General features: G+C 43.0%; 1 protein-coding gene across 10 annotated transcripts in view; it reads right to left on the bottom strand.

Annotated features, from left to right (window-relative positions):
* Positions 1 to 25,705, bottom strand: part of KIAA1456 (KIAA1456 ortholog) — a 65,080-nt gene that overhangs the window by 9,754 nt on the left and 29,621 nt on the right. For 6 of the 10 annotated variants that reach the window (XM_018042084.1, XM_018042085.1, XM_013975446.2 and 3 more), the window contains 2 exons: positions 16,812 to 17,010; positions 8,732 to 8,942 (listed from right to left, as the gene is read on the bottom strand). In XM_018042084.1, the coding sequence (XP_017897573.1) occupies positions 8,732 to 8,942; positions 16,812 to 16,820 (220 nt within the window). In that variant the 5' untranslated portion in view covers positions 16,821 to 17,010. Of the gene's footprint in view, positions 1 to 3,692; positions 3,776 to 8,731; positions 8,943 to 16,811; positions 17,011 to 21,342; positions 21,597 to 25,705 lie in introns of those variants that run through there. The other 4 variants (XM_005698786.2, XM_018042088.1, XM_018042086.1 and 1 more) reach the window with 3 other exon arrangements.

The raw sequence follows: 25,705 nt of genomic DNA, 5'->3' as shown, positions 1-25,705 counted from the left end.
GGGGTGCCATTGCCTTCTCCATACTTTGTCTTAGGGAATAGCAATAACTTGATACAGGCCAACCTTGGAGATATTGCGGGTTCCATTCCCGACCATGGCATTAAAGCAAGTGTTGCAATAAAGTGAGTCACGCGACATTTTTTTGGCCTCTTAGTGCATTTAAAAATGGTGTTTACACTGTAGTCTTTTCAGCATGCAGCAGCATTAAGTCTACAAAAACCATGTACATACCTCATTTTTTAAATAGGGTATTGCTGAAAAATGTTCACCATCATCTGAGCCTTCAGCAAGGTGTAAGTGTTTCTTCTGGTGGAGGGTTTGAAATACAGGGAGAATCACCAAAATGTGACAGAGAGACACAAAGTGAGCAAATGCTCTTGGAAAAATGGCGCCAGTAGACTTGCTCAAGGCCAGGTTGCCACAGACCTTCAGTTGGTGCAAAACACAACACAGTATCTGGGAAGTGCAATAAAATGAGGTCTCACCAACCAAGACAGAACCCCCAGCAAGGATTGCAGGCACGCAGGCGAAGAGCCTTCAGAGAGCATGGACGTGTTCATACATAGAGAAAAGGAGATGGAAATAGGAAAAGGAAATATTATTTATTGACTGTTTAATAAGGTCATGTGAGAGTTGGACTGTGAAGAAGGCTGAGCACCAAAGAATTGATGCTTTTGAACTGTGGTGTTGGAGAAGACTCTTGAGAGTCCTTTGGACTGCAAGGAGATCCAACCAGTCCATTCTGAAGGAGCTCAGCCCTGGGATTTCTTTGGAAGGACTGATGCTAAAGCTGAAACTCCAGTACTTTGGCCACGTCACGTGAAGAGTTGACTCATTGGAAAAGACTCTGATACTGGGAGGGATTGGGGTCAGGAGGAGAAGGGGACGACAGAGCATGAGATGGCTGGATGGCATCATGGACTCGATGGACGTGAGTCTGAGTGAACTCCAGGAGTTGGTGATGGACAGGGAGGCCTGGCGTGCTGCGATTCATGGGGTCGCAAAGAGTTGGACACGACTGAGCGACTGAACTGAACTGACTGAATAAGGTCATGTCCATAGGGGTTTCTTAACATGATAGCACAAGCAAGAAATGTCAGCTGGCCCCCAGCAGATAGTAATAGTTCCTAGTACTATTATTTAATAATAATAATATAATAATATATTATAATAAAATTTAATAATTTCATAATAAATATAACAGAATTTTATATTATATTTATAATATATAATTTTATAATATAATAATTATAACAAAATATAATAATATACATTATTAATAGTATTATTAATAATAGTAGTGCTATTATTGTTAATCCTAACTATTATTAATAATAATAGTTCCCTAGTACAAGTTCCCTAGCACAAGCAAGAAATGTCAGGTGGCCCCCAGCAGATAGTAATAGTTCCTAGTATTATTATTTAATAATAATATAATAATATTTTATTATTATAATTTTATCATGAATATAATATAATTTTATATTATAATTATAATAAATATAATAATCATAATAAAATTTAATAATATAGTATCATTAATACTAGTATTAATAACAGTAGTGCTATTATTGCTGATCCTAACTATTATTAATAATAACAGTTCCCTAGTATTCTAGTGATAGGGTCCAGTCTCTTTATAAGTTACTTTCACATACATATTTCTCTAGATTTATGTGTTTTGGGCATTTAGTCTTGTGTTATCAAAACTTCTTACAACTTGCCACTATGTAACAACTTTTCAATTTCTATAACAACTTATAAAATAAGTTATACAATGGAACGGGCCTGTCAGAAACTTAAAATTTGAATGAAAAAAGAGTTTCAGTATCTTTTTATGCAGTCTGTTGTCAGTGCTAGCTCTTGTAAGTTTATTTTTAAAAACTTCTTCATTTGTCCACTTATGGCTGTGCTGGCTCTTTGTCACCGAGCGCGGGCTTTCTCCGCTTGCGGAGAGTGGGGGCCAGTCTTCGTTGCCGTGCGCTGGCCTCTCACCGTGCTGGCCTCCCTCGTTGCAGCTCCCGGGCTCTAGAGCAGCGGCTCAGCGCTGATGACTTGCCCTGCGGCCTGTCGGGTCCTCCTGGATCAAGCATCAAACCTGCGTCCCCTGCGCTGGCAGGCAGATTCTCAACCACCGGACCACCAGGGAAGTCCTCTAACAAAGAACTATTTTTTCTTAAATAAACCAGTTTTGACATTTGCTTTCCAGTGGCAGAGACCCAGATAATTCAAGGTTCACACAGCGCCTAGATTTAGATCAGTCAGATTTCCCTGATATTATGCTGAAGAAGCTACTGACATAAAGAAACGGTCACCTTGAAACAAAATGTTCCATGGTCTAGTGTCCAGTATTCTGTTCTAGCGCAGACATATCGTCTATTTCTTTTTTCAGAAATATTTAAAGATCTCACTAGAGCTTATATCCCTGCCTACTTTTTTGCCTGAAGGATAGCTACCACTATTCAAAGATGATTCAGTTGCTGCTTTTGAACTACATCACAACACTCTTTGATGATAACTCCTTAATAGGAGCTAATCAAAATTATATGAGACACTAAAAACATAATTAAGATTCGCCAATGCCAGCTGAGACAGTGGAGAGCTTGTGAATAAAAAATTACATTTCTAACTTTATTATTTCAGTCTAAATGATTGATGTCTTAGAAATATTTTAGATCTCATAGCCATACTCCCTAAGAATGCTTTTGAGAAAAAGGATCCAATGTGTGAGAGCAATCTTGGGGAAAATATAATCCATAAAGTATTTTAAAATTGAAATCCCAAACATTTCAAAGATGATATTCATATTTTAAGAAAAATAACCTTGTAAATTTTTCTGCTGTTTTGAACTGGCTCAGGGGATACATTTAGAAAAATAAAAGGGGAAATTACTTCCAAGATACTAATAAAAACAGGTTCATGAGATATTAGAGCTAGAGGGATGTGTTCAGAGAGCATCTGGTAGCAATGAGGAAACTGAGGTCTTCTTAGATCTTATCGTCTCCTGAAGTGTTTCCAGTGCCCCTGATGCCCTTGATCTATCCCATATTCATTTCTTGGTGTGTGGGGTAGGTGGGGATGCTGTGCTGTTCTGCTTGCAGGGATCTTAGTTCCCTGACCAGAATTGAACCCTGAGCACCGAGTCCTAACCCCTGGACCACCAGGGAATTCGCTCATGTTCATTTCTAACAGCATTCGTTTTTCTTTTTTGGTTCTGAATACCTATTGAATTGCTTTATAATGTTGTGTTAGTTTCTGCTGTACAACGAAGTGAGTCAGCTATAAGTACACGCATATCCCCTCCTTGGACCTCCCTCCAACCCCCAGCCTCTCGGTCATCGCAGAGCACCGAGCTGAGCTCCCTCTGCTATCCAGCAGCTTCCCACTAGCTCTCTGTTTTACACATCATAGTGTATGTAGGTCTGTGCTGCCCTCCCAATTCGTCCAACATGGCATTCATTTTTGAAGAGAGTAATGGGACTCCTGAATACAGGGCAATTATCTGTTTCCTGAGTGCAGAACTGGAGGTGCTAGAGAGGGGAGATTTTATCCTAATGAGGAAATGAAGAATACTGCCAAGCCTAGTCACCCCATTATCTTAAACAAGCAAGAAGTAAATCAGAACACTTTTGATTCGGCAGCTCCTGTACACAGCAGTCATGCTCCTTTACACAATCTCATTAAATGATAACCTCCTGTAGTACTGCAGAGCGACAATAGCAGGTGTCTGCGTGCTTCCGTCCCCCTCTATTCCGTATTCTGCACCACAGTAGAGCTAAGGAAGAAAACAGATAATTACCTCAGTTCAGCAAGATGTTTTGGCCCATGGTGAGTAAGTACTTGCTAGAAATAATTAATCTGAATGTTCCCTCCGAAGTTTGCAGAAAGAGCTACATTTTTTAAATTGAAGTTTGTTTGTTTTTTTCTTTTCTTTTTGGCTAAGACCTTATCTGAAAGAGAATTCTCTTTTCCTTTGGGAAAAGGAAGAATACAGCCTATTTACTTCTCCTAAACCTTTTGAACTCAGAGATGAGGGAATATGTTTTGTTCTGTAGGCATGGTGCCTGCCCCTTAGTAGGAGCTCTAAATTTTTATTGACTGAGAGAAGAAATGGTAATTAGAGAATGACTTAGCAAAATAAGTCTGACCGCAGAATATGGGGAAAATAATTGAGAGTTAAAAGGCAAAAAAGAACTTTGATTATTGAAAAATTAGCTTTAGTTATGTGTACAAAAATTAAAATCTCAATACTGTTAGGATAGCTGTCTCTGATGTCAGGTAAAAAGGTCACCTTGCACAGAAAGGAATATAGCTCTAGTCTTTATTTTGCTTCTAAACTAATCAAAGTAAAGATTTTAAGCCGAAGAACACCCACCATGTACCATGTTCTTTTTAAATATTATAGTCTATTTGTATTCATAATTTATCAGTTTAAGACTTTGTTGAGTTGAGAGAAATGCGAGTTTTATATATAAGGATAAGGTTGTACTGAAAGGGATTGGTTAGCCAAATATGGTTCTGTTTTATTTATTTTTTGTCAGAATACAGGTGATTTACAATGTTGTGTTAGTTTCAGGTGTATAGCAAAGTGAATCAGCTGTACATACACATATAGCCCCTCTTCCTTTCAGGTTCTGTTCCCTCATCAGTTATGCCTGGTTGTTGAGTGGAGCTCTCTGTGCTCTTCTCAGCAGGTTCTCATTAGTTCCCTACTTTGCATATGGTAGTGTGTATATGTCAGTCCCAGTCTCCTGGCTTATCCCTGGCATGTACCCTCTTCTAATGGCCTTAAGTTAGTAGCCCATTTCAGGAAAAGGTTGCCTTCATGGTACAAGCTACAGTATTTCCTGAGGGTACTTTCATTCTGCTGTCTTTGAATCTTCAGTGCTCTTTGTATTTAGGCAGAGTTGCTCTGCCTTCATTCCTGATCCCTCCCTCAAGACATAGTTCAGGAATTGTCATCGCACACCTCAGCAGATCAGCTTCGCTGGGGAACAGGGTGATGTGCTTAATAAAATTTAGCCAATAAACAGTTGCACCACTAAAACAGCATAGCATAGCATCCCCGTGTGGGCAGCTGGAGCCCAGTTACCTTGCATGTCTGTTACCTTTGCAAAGTTTTATTAATCATCAGTACTGGAGTGGGTAGCCTATCCCTTCTCTAGGGGATCTTCCCGATGCAGGAATCAAACCGGGGTCGCCTGCATTGCAGGTGGATTCTTTACCAACTGAGCTGTGAGGGAAGCCCAAATCATTAATTACAAATTGCTAATCTAAATACCAGTCAAATTAGCCAACATAGACTTGATTTTTTTAACTAAGTAGAAAACCGAGAAAGAAAAAGTATTTCCTTCGGAGGATAGTTCTCTTGTTCTGTGGGCTTCCCTGGTGGCTCAGTGGTAAAGAATCTGCCTGCAGTGTGAGAGACACAAGCTCAGTCCCTGGGTTGGGAAGATGCCCTGGAGTAGGACATGGCAGCCCACTCCAGTGTTCTTGATTGGAGAATCCCATGGACAGAGGCTCCTGGAGGGCAACAGTCCACTGGGTCACAAAGAGCCGGACACAACTGAGTGACTAACAGTATTGTTCTCCTTCCTTTCCTCTACTAATCCCTTTGGATTCTTTCCTTTTTATTGATTTTTCTTAATTTCAATTTTATTTTTAAACTTATCTTTCATTGCATAATTAATCCTATTATTTATTGAGTAGTAAAAAAACTATAAATAACATAAAAGTCAAAAGATGCAGATGAATAAAATAACATTTGTATTTCCAAGCTCAGTGGTATAGAATCTGCTAGCCAGTGCAGGAGACACAAGAGACGTAGTTTCGATCCCTGGGTTGGGAAGACCCCCTGGAGAAGGAAATGGCAACCTGCTCCAGTATTCTTGCCAGGAAAATTCCATGGACAGAGGAGTCTGGTGGGCTACTGTCCATGGGGGTCACAAAGAGTGGGACAGGACTGAGCTACTGAGCACACAAAATTTACTCAATGGATTTGCACAGGGATACTTAAAGAATGTTATTTGTGCTGTAATTCGCAGTAGCAAAATGTAGCAAACAACATACATAGCTGTTGGTGTGGTGTTATTAGCATAGAAAGCTACGCAGCTTTTCATACTCAACAGCTATAGAACAAACACTATGCTGTGCTGTGCTGAGTCACATCCGACCCTTTGCAACCCTTTGGACTGTACTCTGCGAGGCTCCTCTGTCCGCAGGATTCTCCAGGCAAGAATACTGGAGTGGATTGCTATTCCCTTTTCCTGGGGACCTTCCTGACTCAGGAATCAAACCCACATCTCCTATGTCTCCTGCATTCCAGGGGGATTCTTTTGATCTCAATATACAAAAAGAGACAAAAGCTAGCTGTATTGTGTATAACATACTAATTTGTGTAATTGAAAAAGGTAAGGCTACCCAGGCACATACTTACGTGCACAAATATGCTTATGTTTATGTGAAGTATCTCAAGATTAAACAAGAAGCTAAGAGCATAGTGCCTCTGATGTGGGTTACTTGGTGCTGGGAGCTGGCATGGGAAGATAATTCTCACTATACATTTTTATGTACCTTTGTTACTAAGCCATTTAAATGGATTACCTATCAAAAAAATTTAAGCAATTTGTATTCCCCTAATATTCAGACTGTTTACTCATATGGTTTCATCATATTGGTTTTTCATACTGACTCTGAAGAAAGTTCTGTTGATTAAGAAAATTACTTTTTTTTCTCTCAGGTGTGTTGCACTTAGTTTTACCTAGTTTGATTTTGGTTTTTTACTTCCCTTATATTTATGTCTAGATTTCTGCCTTGTAGAACCTTTTAAATTTTATGCAGTCAAAAATACTAAATGCAGTCACTCTTCCTTACTCACAGATCAGTATTTGCATGCGCATCTATTTGCTGACGTTTATTTGTAATGCCAGAGCCTGTACTGACAGTGCACGAGTGTCTTTAAACAGAAACACACATGAAACAAGATTAGGTGTTGACCAGTTTTGTGACCACAGGCTCATAGGAACCTAATCCTGTATTTCCCCTTGGGGTGCCAATTCAGTGTTCACTAATTCTGGGTTCACAGGAGCTTTATAGAATCTGACTTCTTTAAATGATGACGATCAATTGTATTTTCCTTTATGGTTTCTGACTTGTTTTGTGTCATGCATGGAGATGCCTTTGGCTTTTGAAAATATTTTTAAAAATAATGTAGTCGTCCTCTAGCCCTGTAATCACTTTATTTTCTTATATTTAAATCTTTGCTCCATTTGGAATTTTTGATGTAAGATATAATCAGGCTTCCCTGGTAGCTCAGACAGTAAAGAATCTGCCAGCAATGTAGGAGATCCAGGTTCAATCCCTGTGTTGGGAAGATCCCCCAGAGAAGGAATGGCTGCCCACTTCAGTACTGTTGCCTAGAGAATTCCATGGACAAAAGAGCCTGGTGGGCTGCGGTCCATGGGATCGCAGAAAGTCAGACACGACTGAACAACTAATACGCACCTTTTTTCATGAGAAAGTAGCGTATACATTCTATTGTCTCCAAACCTTTTCATCCCAATTGATTTAAGATCCTGGTACTTTGCTTATATTATGAGTGGTAAGAGTTCCAAACCCACTGCATCTTCTGAAACCAGTTTTTTTTTTTTTTTAAGTTAACACGATAGAGATATTTTTAAAGATTCTCCACTTCTACATGACATGAACCCCTTCTTCGAATTCTACCCTGCTTGCACCATCTTTAACAAGCTGAAAGCCCTGGGCACATCTATTTCTCTTACCAGCATTTTGACTGAATGTCAAATTAAACAGAACTTGTGACTCCAGACTTATGATTTATACAGGTCCTGGCTGCATGCAGTTGCTAGAGAGCAGATTTAGGTGGGAATGCTTCCAGTGGAATCATACCTTGTCTTAAAACTTAACCTGAGCTCTCCTGGGCTGTGGCTACCACTTCTAGATTCCAAAACCTACTGAGCCGAAAACTTCCCAGCAAATCAGGGATTGTGAAGATATGATCCAATTTATGTTCTAATAATAAAACACCTACAGAATAGTTAAGGGAAGGAATTCCTGAGATTCATAAGAGGTGACAGGGCTTCTTGTGAGTGTATGTTAGTCACTCAGTCGTGTCCAACTCTTTGCAACCCTACGGACTGTAGCCCTCCAGGCTCCTCTGTCCATGGGATTTCCCAGGCAAGGATACTGGACTGGATAGCCAGTCCCTTCTCCAGGGGGTCTTCCTGACCCAGGGATCGAACCCAGGTCTCCTGCTTTGCAGGCAGATTCTTGACTGTCTGAGCCACCAGGGATGCCAGATAGAACCTCTTTTATATACACAATTCTGGCTCTTCTGTAGAAGGCGTGGAAGCCCCTCAAGGTGAGCCACCAAAACACTGTACTCCCACATGTGAAGGAATCTACATTTAAAATGGTCAGACTCACAAGCGGCCGTTTCTGTCCAGGCAGATTCAGCCAAGGTCGGGTTGATTTGTGAAAGGATATGCACAAAGGCTCTGAGAAGACTGCTTCTGTCTAAATGTAGATTTGGGGAACTTTTCTACTTTCTCGTGTGACCTCATGAATTTCTGCTATAAAGTGAATATTCTAGGTGCAGACATGCCAAGGACACAGTTTCAGACTTCCGGTTAGAAAAGAGATGAAAAATGAATCTGAAAAGGAAAGGCACGGAGTATATACACATCAGACTGCGTGGCCCTGCCCGGGTTACCTATGTCGGCGATGAGACTGCCTGGCTTTTGCTCCTGGAGGAACTGGCGGACGCGGGGCCAGGCTTTGCTCTGCAGGTCGCTGAAGTAGGGCGCGGTGCTCTCGTACACATCATGCACGTGCTGCTTCTCCAGCTGGGCGGCTGCATGGTCCATCCTGGGGAGAGTGGGGCCGTGCCAGGGGATGCGGTTCAGAGTGGGCACCGGGAACGGCTGATGGAGATGCAAGTTTCCTAAAATGGGAACTTACGACTGCCAAGGTTATGCTGTTTTTATCCTTTATTTTTCTCTCTCTTTTTTTTTAAATTACTTACTTTTTAATTGAAGGATAACTGCTTGACAGAATTGTGCTGTTTTCTGCCAAACATCAACATGAATCAGTCAGAGGTATACATATGTCCCCTCCCTCTCTTACAAACTGCAAAGTACACAGCCTTCACCGGAACCTCACCAGCATTGTTGAAAGACTAGCAGATGCATCGCTCTTAGCTGTACATCTTCAGAAAACAGTCATTTGGGAATGAGCTAACTGTAATGTGTTTCTGTGCAAGATGAGGCCTTAATTTTGGAAACATATACAAAGGTCTTAGCAGTGGTTCACTTTGGATAAAGCTCTTCTCTTGGATGCTAAAGAGATTAAAATTTTATAGCATCATTTTGCAACTCCAGTCCAATCACAAAGTCCGATTGATTCTACCTTTTGAATGTCTTCGGATTCCAACCATTTTCTTCACATCCTACTGATTCTGTTTTAGAAAAGACCTCATTTCTTGTTTCAGTTACTTCAACCACCTGTAAATTTTTTTTTTTGTCCCTTCAGTCTCTTTCCTTCAGTTATGCCACAACTGTTTTTCTAAAACCATAAAACTGTGCTGCTCCCTATCTTGCTGCTGCTGCTACTAAGTCGCTTCAGTGTGTCCGACTCTGTGCGACCCCATAGACGGCAGCCCACCAGGGCCCCCCCTTCTCTGGGATTCTCCAGGCAAGAACACTGGAGTGGGTTGCCATTTCCTTCTCCAATGCTTGAAAGTGAAAAGTGAAAGTGAAGCCGCTCAGTCGTGTCGGACTCTAAGCGACCCCATGGACTGTAGCCTACCAGGCTCCTCTCATGGAATTTTCCAGACAAGAGTACTGGAGTGGGTTGCCATTGCTCCCTATCTTAGACTTCTTCAAAGGCATTTTATGGCTTGTCTGCTCAAGGCCGGGTGTCTCAGGAGGGTATCCATGGCTCTTTCTGATCTGGCCTTCACTTACCTCTTGCAGCGATTTCTCACCTTCCTTCCCCAGCATCGGGGCACCTGTCATACTTAGTGACCCGGGGTTTCTCAGACTTGATGCATCCTCTCTCATCCAGGGGCTGGTACAGATTCTGTGTCTTACCTGGCTAACTTCTATTCATTCTTGGCCCAAGCATCACCTCTTCCAGAAGGACTTCTCTGACCTCCCATGCAGGATAAGGGCAGTCAGAGAGCAGTGGAGAGGACTTTCCTGATGGTGCAATAGATAAGAACCCGCCTGCCAGTGCAGGGGACACAGGCTTGGTCCCTGGTCTGGGAAGATCCCATTTGCAGTGGAGAAACTTAGCCCATGTGCCACAACTCCTGAAGCCCGTGCGGCCTGGAGCCCAGACTCTGCAACAGTGAGAAGCCCTTGCACCGCAGCTAGAAAGTAGCCCCCACTCACTGAAACTAGAGAACGCCCACAGGCAGCAGTGAAGAGCGAGCGCAGCCAAAAATTTAACAGAAAACAATTTTAAATAAAAAGGAGTGGGGAAAGTAGAAGAGCAGGTCTTCAAGGCTTCTGTTTGTTTAGGGTTTGGTCTTTTAATTATTCTCCTGTGGCACATGAGTGAGGATATCCCAGGGCAGCAGCCAGGGCTCAGACCGTGACTTTGTACCGATCAGTATTAAAGTATTTTTAATCACTGAAGAACCCACTTGGGCCCTACTGCTGCTCACCAGCTGGCTGAGTCCCACCCCCTATCCTCTTGCATCCCATGCGTCCTCTGTGGTTACTGAGGGCTGTAAGTCTATTAGGTGTTTTTTTTTTTTTTCTGTAGCCCTGACTGGAAGAGCCTAGGTAACACGGGCTTATCTTATTTAATGCCGAGTCCCCAGTAGTTGGCACACAGCAGACCTTCAATAAATGAACAAAGAAAGAAAGAGCCAGAGTGGACTCTGAGTACGGAGGGTAAGAGAGTAACCTGGGGAGTGTGGGAAGAGGGGACCCTGCACACCCACAAGCTTGCAGATGGGAATGTGGCAAGAGAAGGTGCTGTCCTTGGCCAGCCTCTGTATTCCCTCCACCCCCGACTCCCTGGTCTCTGTCACTCTGGGGAGTAGAAGGCACTTGGCTCAGATGGCATCTGAGGAGTTACCCCACTGTAAAGTGCCCACCTTCCACCTTGTATTTAAGAAATATCTTGATGAGAGATACTTAAAGACCATGTAAATATTGTTTCCATAATCTCACTCACCAATTTTTTTTTTTTATTTTAGTTTTTTTGGCCACCGTACGTGACATGTAGGATCTTAGTTCCCCGACCAGGGATCGAACCCACTCCCCCTGTAGCAGGAGCTTGGAGTCTTCACCACTGGACCACCAGCGAAGTCCTCGCTCACCACCTTCAGCGTCCAATCCATTGATGACTCTTTCTAACTGAAGTGTAGTTGATGTACTATATTAGTTTCAGGTTTATAACATGGTGATTCAGTGTTTTATTGATTATACTTTTAAAGCTATTATGAAATAATGACTGTACTTCTCAGTGCTATAGTGCAACCTTGTTGCTTATGTTTCATACATGGCTTGTATCTCTTAATGCCATAGCCCTGCCTTGCCCCTCCCCTTTCCCTGCTGCTAACCGCTCTGTTGTTTAGTTGCTTCAGTCGTATCTGACTCTTTTGTGACCCCGAGCACTGCAGCCGCCAGGCCCCCCTGTCCATCGGATTCTCCAGGCAAGAATACTGGAGTGGGTTAACCATTAGTTTGGTCTTTCTATCTATGAGTCTGTTTTTTGTGTGTTTTGTTATGTACATTTCTTTGTTTAATTTTTTAGATCCCACGTGTAAGTGAAATCTCATGGTATTTATCTTTCCTTGTCTGACTTATTTCACTAAGCATAATACTCTCGTTGAGTATTATAAGCATAATATCCACGTTGTTGCAAATGGCAGACTTTCACTCTATTTTATGAATGGTGATATTCTCAAGTGATGAGAATGATGATATTCTCATCCCATCATTCCTTTCACTGCGAGGAAGAGCTTTTCAGGATTTACTCTTAGATTAGCAGTAGGTTATCCTTAATGGGCTTCCCTGATAGCTCAATTGGCAAAGAATCTGCCTGCAGTGCAGGGGACCTTGGTTCAATTCCCGGGTTGGGAAGATCCCCACTCCAGTATTCTTGGGCTTTCCTGGTGACTCAGCTGGTAAAGAATCTGCTTGCATTGTGGGAGACCTGGGTTCGATCTCTGGTTTGGGAAGATTCCCTGGAGAAGGGAACGGCTACCCACTCCAATATTCTGGCCTGGAGAATTCCATGGACTGCATAGTCCATGGGGTCGCAAAGAGTCAAACACGACTTTGTGATTTTTACTTTTCACTTTATCCTCAACTATTATGGGCCTGCCCACAGTCCCTGCAAAAAAATCTGGCAACTCTCAAGAGAGTACAAATCTCATTTGTGATGTCTGACAAAACTTCCACCCAAACTGAAGCAGCTTATATTACACCCTCAACTAGAATACAAAGTAAACATATGGCTGCCTATAACTGCCTACACTTGAGGAAAAACCCAAACACTGAATGCTTTTCTCTGTAATCAAAATCTTAGTAGACTTAGGTTTGTTTAAAATTGTCCCCCCTTAAGGAATCAATTAGGCAGTACAGTCTTGAGAACTATAGAACAAATACGTTTTGCTTTATTGCACTTGCCAGTGTTAAGGGCTTCCCGGGTGGCTCAGTGGTAGAGAATCAGCCTGCAAACGTAGGAGACCCAGGTTCGATCCCTGGGTCAGGAAGATTCCCCTGAAGAAGGAAATGGCAAGCCACTCCAGTATTCTTGCCTGAAGAATTCCATGGACAGAGGAGCCTGGTGGGCTACAGTCCAGGAAGTCGCAAAGAGTCAGACACAACTTAGCAACTGAGCACACACACACACTGATAAAGTGACAATCAACATGAGCTTGATTCCCTTCAAGCTGGCTCCATCTGCAAGCTCAGAATCTGTAGTATTTGAAGAGCACCACATGGAGACCTTTCTGTAATTCTTCCCCAACGTTGCCCAGCTTCTATCATAAACAAGTAACTTCAAAGAGCTGTTTGAAAGCATGTGAACAGTATAAATCCATTTTGTTGTATTTTACACTTAAGATTATATTCTGCAGAATATGTAGCTGACTGTGAAATTGATTTGCAGAGCTGGGGCCATCCAATTTGACATTCTTGACACTCTGTGGATTTATATTTCCTGTTCTGTGTGCGTATGTATATGCTAAGTTGCTTCAGTCATGTCCGACTCTTTGTGAGCCTATGGCCTGAAGCCCGCCAGGCTCTTCTACCCATACAATTCTCCAGCCAAGAATACCAGAGGGGTTGCCATGCCCTTCCTTCTCCAGGGATCTTCCTGACCCAGGGATGGAACCTGCATCTCTTAAGTCTCCGGCATTGGCAGGTGGGTTCTTTACCATTAATGCAAACTGGGAAACCCTTCCTGCACTATACATATATGCAGATTCCTTGTGAATTTGGTCCTATGACTAAGCTAGTAAGACTGGTACTACAGCACTAGCGTAGGGCTCCAGCTGAAGCTAGGGATGTGGGGTTTGCTTTAGCCAGGCTCCTAATCTGCATGCTGACAAACTTGAAAGGAAGAATAAGTCACAGAAAGTGATGCCTTGCGCATCCAAGAACTAGTTTGGATTTCAAGTGCAGTGGAAAGTGGTTCCCTGGAGAGCAGAAGAGGGGAGAGAAAGGGCTAGGAAGCTAGTAGGAGGGGTCAGTGGCTTGGTGTGTTTCCCGTGGATAGAGGACCAAACAGAGAAACATCAGTGCTTCTTGCTTCTAGCCACAGGGTGCTCAGTAATAGGTCACAGATATTTGGTTTTCCTGTTCTGGGTGTGTAACTAGGGTAACACTTCTCCACCCAGCTTGATTCAGGCAAAGCCATGGGATATGCTTTGACCATTACATGTGATCAGAAAAGATCTGGGCGGAGGAAAACTTCTGGGCAGAAGCTTTACCAGCCAGAGTGTATTTCTGCGATCCTGGAAGCACCAACCCAGGCCTCCAAGTGACTGCTCTTGATGGGTGGACAGTGTGCATGTTTTTAGCCAAAAATAGGGCAATACACAGCTCATCATACGAGATGTGGATTATGTACCTAGATAATGGAAAAGTAAACTCTATCAGCCATGTTCTATTAGAAGATCACTTGTTACTATGTGAGTTTGTCCTGTTTTTTCCTTCATAAAAAGTAACATTTTTCTCATTACTGTAGATAGAAGTAAATTGGGAGAAAACTGAATATAATTCTGTCTCCCACTTTTTAAAATTAATACTATGAGCCAAGGAAGGAAAGGAGAGAGGCCGGGAGAAAGGATGCTAATATCTGGGGACCTGGGAGCATGAAGGCGTCAAGGTGTTGCTGAAAGCACTTTCTGTCAACATGTGTGCGTGTGCGTGTGCGTGTGCGTGTGTGTGTGTGTGTGTGTGTGTGTGTGCTTAACAATAACATGTTAGTTTGAAAAGTAAGAGGATCTGTCAAAGGTAGTAGTGGAAAAACATTTGGAGATATAAGATTCTAGGAAATATGTAATCTGTCCCCAAGCCTGAGTCCATGCATTTATGACCATTATTCACAGGCCTGGACATTTTAGAAATTAAAAACTTTTAAAAACCTGTGCCATCTGCTCTTCCTTTGAGGAACTGTACCTCCCTTTGGACTCCACGTGATGTTGGAGCCAGCCAGTCATGTAGGACAGGGATGGACACATGACCTCATCTAAGAAAATCATTGTCTCTCCCCTGGGAAACTGACAAGAGATAGTTGAAGCCAAATCACTAGAGGAAATATCCTCCAGTTTCTCCTAAGTCTTACCTTTCCTGAGTTTTTTTTTTTTCTATTCTATCAGCTACTTGATAGACTCCCAACAGATCCCTTCTTGCTTGAGCAAGAGTTTGTTTTGCAGGCAGAGGACTTTAGTTATTTCAGGCTTGAATGCTTCTTCATGATCATAGCATGGACCTTAGGGGGTGCCACGGTGGAAGAGAGGTGCTGCGGCCTCCAGAGCCCGGCAGGACTTGGCTCCCACAGATGGAAGGACTCTGGTTGGAGTCCTGGAAACGGAACACTGGGATGCAGTGTCCTGTTGGAACCAGTGCCAGCCCAAGAGATGAGCAGATTGTTGTACTGCCGCCATCTTTGCTACAGCTACATCTTTTTTTTTTGTTTTTTTTTATGGCCACAGCCTAGTATCTGAGCTGTTATTACAGCTTCCTAGTCAGTCTCTCTGTCCCCCTTGTCACCTCACATACAGCCATAACATGATGAGGTCACAGCACTCTCTTTTCAGTTAACATTCACTGGCTGGAGACATACCCTATAGTAAAAGGTGACTGCAGAGACCACACCGCATGATGCTGTTCTTGGCTTGATGGAAGTAGCTTGTTATCTCCCTCCAAGAACTCAAGAAAAGCAGTTTAGAATCTCTATTTTCATGCTGGTGCTGGATAATTTTCCTCTAATATCCGTTTGATCATCTCCTCTCCCTGTTGAAAACCGTTCAAGAGACTGCTCTGGGACAAAGCTTACACTCTTCCATCCAGGATTCAGAAGCTTCCAGGACCTGGTCTCAGTCTGGCTTTCCAGCCATATCCTCTTACTGCGACAACTCAAATTCTCAGCTCTACCCAAAGAACTCTACTCACGTTTCCCTGAGTGGGCCTTGTTTATAGGTCCTCATTCAGGTCTTTGCTAACATCAGCAGGCCCTTCTTTCTCATCTGTAGTGCTTCCCTTCTGAAATCTTAACCTGCTCTTCGAAGTCTAGCTCAGCCTCCCCCTTCTCTGTAAAGACTTTATGGGTAGCTATCAATAAAAATAATCATTTCCCCTAGTATTTCTATATATTGCATATTTATTATTGCTGTCACTCTTAGAGCATTTCTCCTGATTTTGTCTTGAGCTCTCAACTCTGTGTATGTTCCCAGCTCGATTAGAAGCTCCTGGAGGGCAGAACTGAAACTGGACCTCTCTTTTATATGTATCATAGTGTTTTCACTTAGTAGTTAACTGTAGAACCAATGAATCAATGAGCTGTTTACTTAGCTCCCTATACAAGACAATAATGCTTTACTCCAGATAAACTGGTCCTCAAATATTTGGTCATAAATCACTAATCCCCTGATAAGAGCCAAGAGGCTCTCAGAGGCTCCCAAGGCTAAAAATAAGCTTTCTCAGTCATGTTTTGTGTTTCCTAATTTCCTTCCCTTGCAGAGGCCTGTTCAGAGATATACCCTAGACACAAAATAGCCCCCGTTTTATAACTGAAAACAAATATAAATACTGTAAATTGCTCTCTTATTATAAATGCCACAGAAGACACATATTTTAAAAAGAGCATAGGGCTGCTTTAAACTTCAAAGATATAGTCAAACTGTGATTCTAAAGTTTAAATACAAAATGGTCAAATCAGGTCAAAGACTTACATTATAAAAAGACTTCATCATGATATAATTGAGTTTACTTAATCTTTTACAAAAAAATTTAATGCATGATACTTATACCTACATATTATTTTCAAATACAAATTATACTGCAACCTTTTGTATGATAAAAAACTATCATTTCACAATATGCTGACGTCCTAGAAACACATTTTGTTCTCTAATAAAACATTGAATACATTCTTGTTATTTTAAAACTAGTTTCAAATTCTTTTTTCCACCTAGCGCAAAAAGAAACTCCAGCTTACTTTATATCACAATGTCATAACTTTTAAATGATAGGGATTGGGCCTAATTAGGTTTACTGAATACGCTCGTATTATGTGAATTGCTGTAATAACAGAAAGCTACTAACCTGAGTCATCTTGTGATTACAGAAAATTACTTCTTGTCTTTTTGATTCATGGCAGTTTCCACCCTCAGAGAGTGACAGTTGTTGCTCATAATTTTCTCAGTGTGTAATGTAAACGCAGTGTGGTGGGAGGAGAATCAAACAGCGAGGTCCTTTCACACGGTGAGCCACTCTGTGTGAGTCTTCGCAGGGAATACAGGCTCTGTTAGGAAAAAAACAAGTACTGAAATTCATTTTACATAATACAACTATTGAACCAGCTACAGCCCACGCTGGCCTCTTGACATATGCCTGAATTACCCAGAGAAGAAGGGATTCGCATGAACTGTTAATATGTGGAATGTGCCAGAACTATAAGAGCAGTTTCTGAATCAACCCCTCAGCTTTCTGTAAAACACCCAGTACTTTCTCCCCAAATTAAATAGGATGATTTCATCTTGTTCCTCAAAAAATTACAAGTACTGAGAGTCAACTTCGAATCCAGTGGTTTAATTACTGTAACTTTTTAAGACATATGACTAAATGTTATTAAGTCATCCCAGTACAATTTAACTGTTCAATATTTGTTCTTATTACCAGCTATTTCCATGTCACTTTGACAAGTACCCCTAGTTATTCTTCACTGTTCACATTTATTTTTTTTCTTTTTACATAATAGAATGGGTTTGTCATGAAATTCATCAAAAGACTCTGAGTTACATTAAAAAGAGGACATATGCAGAAAAACCCTCTGTAATGGGGAGGTCTTGGGGTATAAAATGAGGTCTGGAGAGATGCCCGGTGCAGTAGGAAAAGCCCCTCGTGTAACATTTGGGGGCCTGATTCATCTGTAAATGAGGCGAATGGACTTTCATCTTGATCACAGTTCTCAGTCCCTTTCCTTGGTCTTCACGTCCTTGCGTCCTTTGCGTATGCACCTCAGTACCACAAACTGTGCCCCTTTATTACGCATAGTGATTCTCAGGATGGTGGGGTGGGATGTACTGGCTTCCCTGAACTTGCTGGGGCTCTCCACCCACCCCAGTCTTGATCCCTGTTTAAGAAGCACTGATCTGCATGTGCTACGCAAAGCTTCTTGCTGGTCTTCAGAGTGTGCATATAACCCATCGTCTCTCAGTCACATGCAGGCATACGATCTGTACCACTGAGAGCCACGAAGGCTGGCATTTTAGGAAGAACACTTAGAAAGAGTCTTGAAAGAGTTACTAGTCAAAAGATTTCATCTTTCCTTTGGCTCGAGCCTGCCTTAACCATAAAGGAGAGGATGTTTGGTGTGTATGTGTGTTGTGTCTGTCACATGTTATTTATTTTTAATTAGAGGATAACTGCTTTAAATACTGTGTTAGTTTCTGCTGTACATCAACATGAATCAGCCGTATGTATATGTACATATGTCCCGTCCTTCTTGAACCTCCCTCCCACCTCCCACCCCACCCCACCCCACCCCTCTAGGTTGTTACAGAGGAGCAGGTTTGAGCTCCCTGCATCATACAGCGGATTCCCCCTGGCTATCTGTTTTACATATGGTAACATATATGCTTCTCTGCTATTCTATCAATTCGCCCCACCCTTTTCTTCCCCCACTGTATCCGCAAGTCTTTTCTCTATGTCTGCATCTCCATTGCTGCTCTGCAAATAGGCTCATCAGTACCACTTTTCTAGATTCCACATCTATGCGTTAATATATGACATTTGTTTTTCTCTTTCTGACTTGCTTCACTGTGTATAATAGGCTCTAGGTTTGTCCACCTCATTAGAACTGACTCAAACATTCCTTTTTATGGCTGAGGAACACTCCATAGTATACATGTACCACGTTTTCTGTATTCCATTCATCTGTCCGTGGACATCTAGGTTGCTGCCATGTCCTAGCTACTGTGAATAGTGCTGTAATGAACATTGGTATAAATGCGTCTCTTTCAATTACAATTTTCTCAGGGTATATGCCTAGTAGTGAGATTGTTGGGTCATATGGCAGTTTTGTTCCTAGTTTTTTAAGGAATAGGAGATGATGTTGTCTGAAACTCCATGCTAGTGGCAAAGCCTAAAGCAAGACACCTCGGGTTCACGCTTCCAGCCCTGACCTAGGGGCTGCTCTGTCCCCAGCCAGCCTGACTGTCTAAGCACCTTGCCTTCAGGCATTCATGTCCAAATGCATTCACCCTCTCAGATAGGCCCTGAGGACAGGGTGTTCTGAGACTTAGTCACAAAGTGTAGTGAATGAAGAGAATTTCAGATAGTGTAGCGGGCATGTGTGAGCTACTGGGGTGGAAAAGAAAGCAGGGGTGGGGAACTTCTCTATTCACCCAAATCATATTCCTCAAGCACCTATGAAGATAATTGACTTTCCATAAGTTTACTGAATTATGATCCAAACTTGCCTCTGTTAAAAATGAATCATTTTATCTTTTCCAAGAAGTTTATGGGCAAAGACAAAATAGGGTAGGTAGTTTCTTTTAATAAGTTGAATTGGATCAGTCCTTTCATTTTATCAGCCACACATCTTTGGAGTATCTAGTATTAAAAATGCATTTCTTCTTCTTTTCTCCTTGAATAAATTAGAAACCATCTCTGAGAACAAAGGTGATCAAACCTTATGAAATTTTGAGGTTAACCAAGTGTGTGTATTTTCCTGGGAAGAGACTCAGCACCTCAAACTATGTCTCAGGGGAAAAAAAAAAGTAATTTCTGTATTAAATTTAAAAGATTCATTTATTCATTCACCAAATACTAATTGAACTTCTGTTATATATAAGGTGCTAGGGATAAAGTTTTTTTAAGTCTCCCAATTTAGGAATCCAAAGTTTAATATAGGAAGCATACAAAGAAATAGAAAGTTAAAATATGGTACTACTTTCACTTTTGGCATGGATACATCCTGAGAGCTTTGGAGCTTCTGAACCCCTAAACTAATTATGCCTTGACTGTTATACCTATGGATTGACAGGTCAATCAGTTGATTGATAAATTAATAGATAAAACAGAGCTATTACAGATCACTACATCATAGATCTTTAGGCCATCATCAGGTATGTAAAAGCACAGATGCCCAGAGCCCACACCTGGTGTGAGGACTGTTATGATCCAGGTGTGCACAGGTTCTGTAGGAACTGTAGGTGAAGCAGCTCAGCCAGCCTGTTCAGGGGGAGGGGCAGTGAGGCTCCCTTGAGAGGCTGACAGTTCAGAAGACAGTAGAGGTGAGTCAGGCAAAATGGGAGTGGGCGGTTCTAGCTATCAGAAACATCATCTACAGAAAAGAAATGAGACTTCGATGAACTTCAAGTAACTTAACGATAATAGCAAGACATGCACACACCCAATGTGCATTAATTATTTACTGTTATCGAGGCCCTGTTATAAGTATTTAACATATATATTAACTCACTGAAGCTACATAGTAACTAAATCAAACAGGAACCACCATGTCCCCATTTTACAGACAAGGAAGCAAGGCACAGAGAACACAAGTGACTTGCCAAGGTTACATAGCTAGTAAGTGGCAGAGCCAGGATTTCAGACCAGAAAGTTAGATTCCTGACTTCACACTCCTAACTAAACAGTCAGTGGGGAGGCAGGAAGGGAGAGCGGGTGATACTATAGGAACCTGGAAGAGTCAGACCGCACAGGACCTAGTTTAACTTTCTACGGAGTTTAGATCTTTATCCTGAACATAATGGTGAACAACAGTTATGCCAGTGAGAGAAAAGACAAATTTGGATTTTGTTTCCAGAAGTCCACAGCAAGAGTGTAGACTAGTATTTCCCGGACAGGTTCACAGAGAAAGAACCTAGTAAAATCCTTTAGACAGATAATGATATTAAGGATGCTTAGGAGGGGGTGAGATACAGGAGACATTAAGGAGAGAGCATCACATTAGTAGGACTTGCTAACTGATGAACCGTCTAGTCAAAGCTATGGTTTTTCCAGTAGTCATATATGGATGTGAGAGTTGGACCATAAAGAAGGCTGAGCATCGAAGAATTGATGCTTCCAAACTGTGGTGTTGGAGAAGACTCTTGAGAGTCCCTTGGACAGCAAGGAGATTAACCAGTCAATCCAGAAGGAAACTAACCCTGAATATTGATTGGAAGGACTAATGCTGAAGCTGAAACTCTAATACTTTGGCCACCTGATGTGAAGAGCTGACTCACTGGAAAAGATGCTGGGAAAGATTGAAGGCAGGAGAGGAGGGGACGACAGAGGAAGAGATGGTTGAATGGCATCATTGGCTCAATGGACATGAGTTTGAGAAAACTCCAATAGATAGTGAAGGACAGGGAAGCCTGGTGTGCTGCAGTCCATGGGGTTGCAAAGAATCAGACATGACTGAGTGGCTGAACAACAACAACGAAAATTGACGAAGAGTTAAGACAAAGAACACACTTAAGAGGAAGCAGTGCTACTGATACGGCTGACCCTGTAAGAGGTACCACCAGCATCCTAACACAGAGGGAAAGAGAGTAAGCATGAAAGACAAAAGGAAACTTTGGTAATGACCGTATATAAACCCTGAAAAACTCTTCCCTTGGAATACCTGAGAACACGTCCAGAGAAATTTACTTAGGATACTTGCATCTGCAGGCAAAAGGCTGTACGAAGGACTAGGTATTGGTAATGGAAATGCCATAGTGACCGGTAACACATTGTATTTCGCGTTATTGCCTGGGCTGTTTGTATATATCCATTATGTCTGTAATTGATGGCAGCATTTTCCAGATATGGACAGTGGAGCTCACGATCGCTGATGTCTTGTTGGGTATTGGAGTTTACACAGCATTCAGTCAATGTCTATGATAAAAATACACAAAGAAAGGCAGAGAAGAATAAAAAAGAGGGTGCTTTAGATGATGCTGTAGTTCACCATCAGAAGGAATACATCTGAGCAAGGGTTTAGGTTTGGACATAAGTGTTTCTGTTTATCTGAAGGACAACCAAGTAAGACAGACATGAAGCTCAGAGCAGGCTATTCTAGAGACATTTAGAAATCATTGTTCTAAAACTTGGCAGTGATGTTTCTTTAACTCTTACCATTTACTCCCAAAGAGAGAAGGCATATAGTGTTCAGCCACGACCAAATACAGTTTGGTCCGATTCAGAGAGCTTAAAAAACAGATTTCTCCTGAGCACCAGCCTAGTCCAGTGGACTGACCCAAGAGGCAAACTCGAGGAGCCAGTTAATGACCATCTCTATTTACATGGACAGTCACTGCACAATCAACAAGTTAAAGTTGTTGGGCCAGTCCAGTGAAGAGGTAATAAGGTGTTTATTAGGAACTCTTTTTCGCCCAGAAACAGTTAATATTTATAATTTAAAACCCATCCCACTACAAAAAAGGAAGTGAATTCAATCAAGAGATTGTGCAGAACAAGAAAGTAATGAGGTTAGGAGACCGTGGATCACCAGTAGTAATCAACGTGTTAGCGGGCTCCTCTGGTGGCTCAGCGGTAAAGAACCCACCTGCCAATGCATTAGACGCAGGTTTGATCCCTGGGTTGGGAAGATCCCCTGCAGAAGGAAATGGCAATTCACTCCAGTCTTCTTGCCTGGAGAATCCCATGGACAGAGGAGCCTAGCGGGCTACAGTCCATGGGGTCGCAGAGTCGGATACGACTGTGCGACTGAACAACGCATGCACATTAGCATTAAAGGAGAGGTGAGCCATGTGCTGTTAGAATTCGACTGTGACTATTTTGATCCAAGAAATACCGACCGAGCAACTACTAGGCAACAGTTGCTTTGGTGGTTCTGAGAAGAACTGGGATGGGTGGCATTTATTCTCGAGAAGCTACAAGCAAATGCAAGAGTGACTCAGCGAAACTGAATGACAACGGGGGCGGGGGGGCAGACATATGATTGATTGATAGAAGAGCAAAGCAGCAAGTGACCTCAGCTTTTATACTTTGTGGTGATCCTTTAACGAGAGTATTACTCCCTCCAAATAACGAGGCAGGCAAACCAGCTGCCTCTCTAATCAGTGTTCCCTATGCTACACAGGGGCTCCCCTTGTAGCTCAGTCGGTAAAGCATCTGCCTGCAGTGTAGGAGACCCGGGTTCGATCCCTGGGTTGGGAAGATCCTCTGGAGAAGGAAATGGCAACCCACTCCAGTATTCTTGCCTGGAGAATCCCATGGACAGAGGAGCTTGGTGGGCTACAGTCCCATGTGGAGGCAAGAGTCGGACACGACTTAGCAACTAAAGAGAGAGAGAGAGAGAGAGAGATGCTACACAGGACCTCCTTATAGCAGAAACGGTAGGAACAAAGGTAACTGGCATTTCTGGTTGAAATCCTATGAGGAGAATGAATGGAGGGCTTTGAAACAATAACATGTGTAACCCTGAGAGAACGGGACCCTCTCTGCAATCCCAGCAGGGACTGAAAGGGAAAGGTTACCCTGGAGGAAATACATGTGAAAAGAACGTGGATAAAATGAGGGAAAGATCAAATAGTCCAAAGAATATTTGGTTTTCCTGAAAATGTTCAAGAACTTGTGCATCTACATTGAATTGACTTCGTGTTGGAGCAGAATGGTATCTCCAGAATCTAAAAATAAAGGAAATGAAGGTGGTCATATCTGGGTGAGGAATGTGTGTCCCTGTGAGGGGTGGGAGTGGCTCCAGGAGGAGGACACAAAGAAGAAGGAAATAAGAAAGCCCAGTATTGATTATGAGATCTGTTATCAAAGGCCGCTCCCCCATGGGCACCGACTAGGCAGTATTTATTATAACTGCATCACAACTCATTTTGATGGTGTAGATTAGAGAATGCCAGAAAAGAACAAGAAAATCGAAGATGAGATTTAAGAAAAAATGAAAATATAACACCTGACTTGCCCCAGGCATTTGCTACTGGTGTCAATTTGACAAAACCAGTCCTCAGTCTGTGTTAAAATCGAGGGGTGGTCGTGGTCCCCCCAACAGCAGCTTAGAAGAAGATAGGTGTGATGTCATAAAAGGCAAGACTGGAAAAAACACAACACATTTCCCATCCCCTTTCCTCCTAGGAGGTGACCTTTGGAAAGTCCCTAAGGATGAGGCTGGTTGCCTGGGGGACCATGTGATTAGAGAGTTGGACCTAGAGGCCTATGCCTCAGACCTCCAGAGAGTTCAGACACCAAGGGCCAAGGATTTAATCAATCACTCCTCCGTGAGAACCCCAAAGGATAGGATTTGGAGAGCTTCCGTGCTGATGGACAGAAACCCATCCAGGTGTCAGGAGGGTGTCACGGTCTAAGCTCCAAGGGGCAGAAGCTTGGGGCCTTGAAAGGTCCATATCTTGCCCTGTGCATGTCGTCCATCTGGCTCTTCCTGAGTTATACCTTTTGAGAGACAAGCTGGTAACCCAGTTAAGTAAAATGTTTTCCTGAGTTCTGTGAGCCACTTCAACAAATTAATCTGAGTAGAGGGTCATGGGAACCACCAGTTGATAACCAGTCAGTAAGAGCACGGATGACAGCCTCCCCCAGTGGCATCTGAAGTGTGTGTGGTGGGAGGGAGCCCAGCTGCTACCCCCAGAGCGCTTCACCATCCCTAGTCAGTTTCTCTATGGACCCTGCCACTTAGGGATGAGACAGACATTTCTCTCTTCCCCAGGATGCTGTGTGGTGGGGTGTGTGTGTGTGTGTGTGAGAGAGAGAGAGAGAGAGAGAGCGCAGGAAAGTGGGTATCCACAGCACAGTAAAAACAATATTGCTAAGTCAGTCGTGTCCCCAGTGTCCAGGTCCTTCAGCATGGATGTTGCCCTAAGGGACATGAAACCAAATTTCATCCTGCGCTAAATCGCTTCAATCATGTCCAACTGTTTGCAACCCTTTGGACTGTAACCTTCCAGGCTCCTCTGTCCATGGGATGCTCCAGGCATGAATGCTGGGGTGGGCTACCATGTCCTTCTCCAGGGGATCTTCCCGACCCAGGGATCGAACCGCGTGTCCTGCATCTCCTGCATTGGCAGGCGGGTTCTTTACCGCTAGCACCACCCGGTAAGCACAAATTTCACAGTATCCAGCCTTAAAAAGGAACAGAAATCTGACCTGTGCTGCAACATGGGTGAACCTTGAAGACATTATGTCAAGTGATATAAGCCAGACACAGAAGGACAAGTCCTGGGTGATCCGCTTCTGTGAGCTCCCTAGAGCAGTCAGATTTATAGAGACAGAGACTGGAGTTGGGGTCGAGATGGGGCCTGGGGTATTTGGGAGAGTAAGAGTGGGAGTTACAGTTTCATGGAGAGGGAGTTTCAGCTTAGGAAGAGGAAAATCTTCTCGAAGTTGGTTGCACAAGAATGTGAAGGCACTTAGGCCACTGTCTGTACACTTAAAAATGGTTAAAATGGGAAGTTTTAATGGACTTCTGCCCGTCCTCCTGCATGACCTGCTTGGGTATTGTAGCAAGTAGCTTCAGCCCGTGAGGCTAACTGCCCCCTCATGTCTTTGGGACCATGCCTGTTGTGACTTTGTGGGCCCTGCACCTCCTTCTCCACAAGCTGTGTTGTGGGCGTGAGGGCTCTGCAGACAATACTTCTTCCTTGCCAAGTGGCTTTGCACCCAGGACACAGTGCACCAAAGCGAGTCCTGGAGGTAAGAGGAAGGAGAGGGACCGGCCCCTTTCGGGTTGCTTCCTGTTCCTGCGAGTGTCACCCGGCAACAGCCCTGTGCCCTGGCAGACCATTTGTTTCTGGGAGCAGTCAGTCCCAGCTCTTTTCCACTCTCCAAATCTCAGCCCTTTGCTTACCCCTGAGAGACCCCTCCATCCCAGGCAGCGCCCAGGCCAGGAGATCTGCTCCCAGACCCTCAGGGGCCCCTGTCTGGGCTCTTGAGGAAACAGCTCTAGCTGGCCAGTGCCAGCTTCCCAGAGTCTGGGTCCTACCCCCATAGACCCTCTCTAGGCCCTGGGGTCTGCT

Source organism: Capra hircus, chromosome 27, assembly GCF_001704415.2.
Source record: "Capra hircus breed San Clemente chromosome 27, ASM170441v1, whole genome shotgun sequence".
NCBI classification, from domain to species: Eukaryota; Metazoa; Chordata; class Mammalia; order Artiodactyla; family Bovidae; genus Capra; species Capra hircus.
This window is presented reverse-complemented; position numbering and strand designations above follow the sequence as displayed.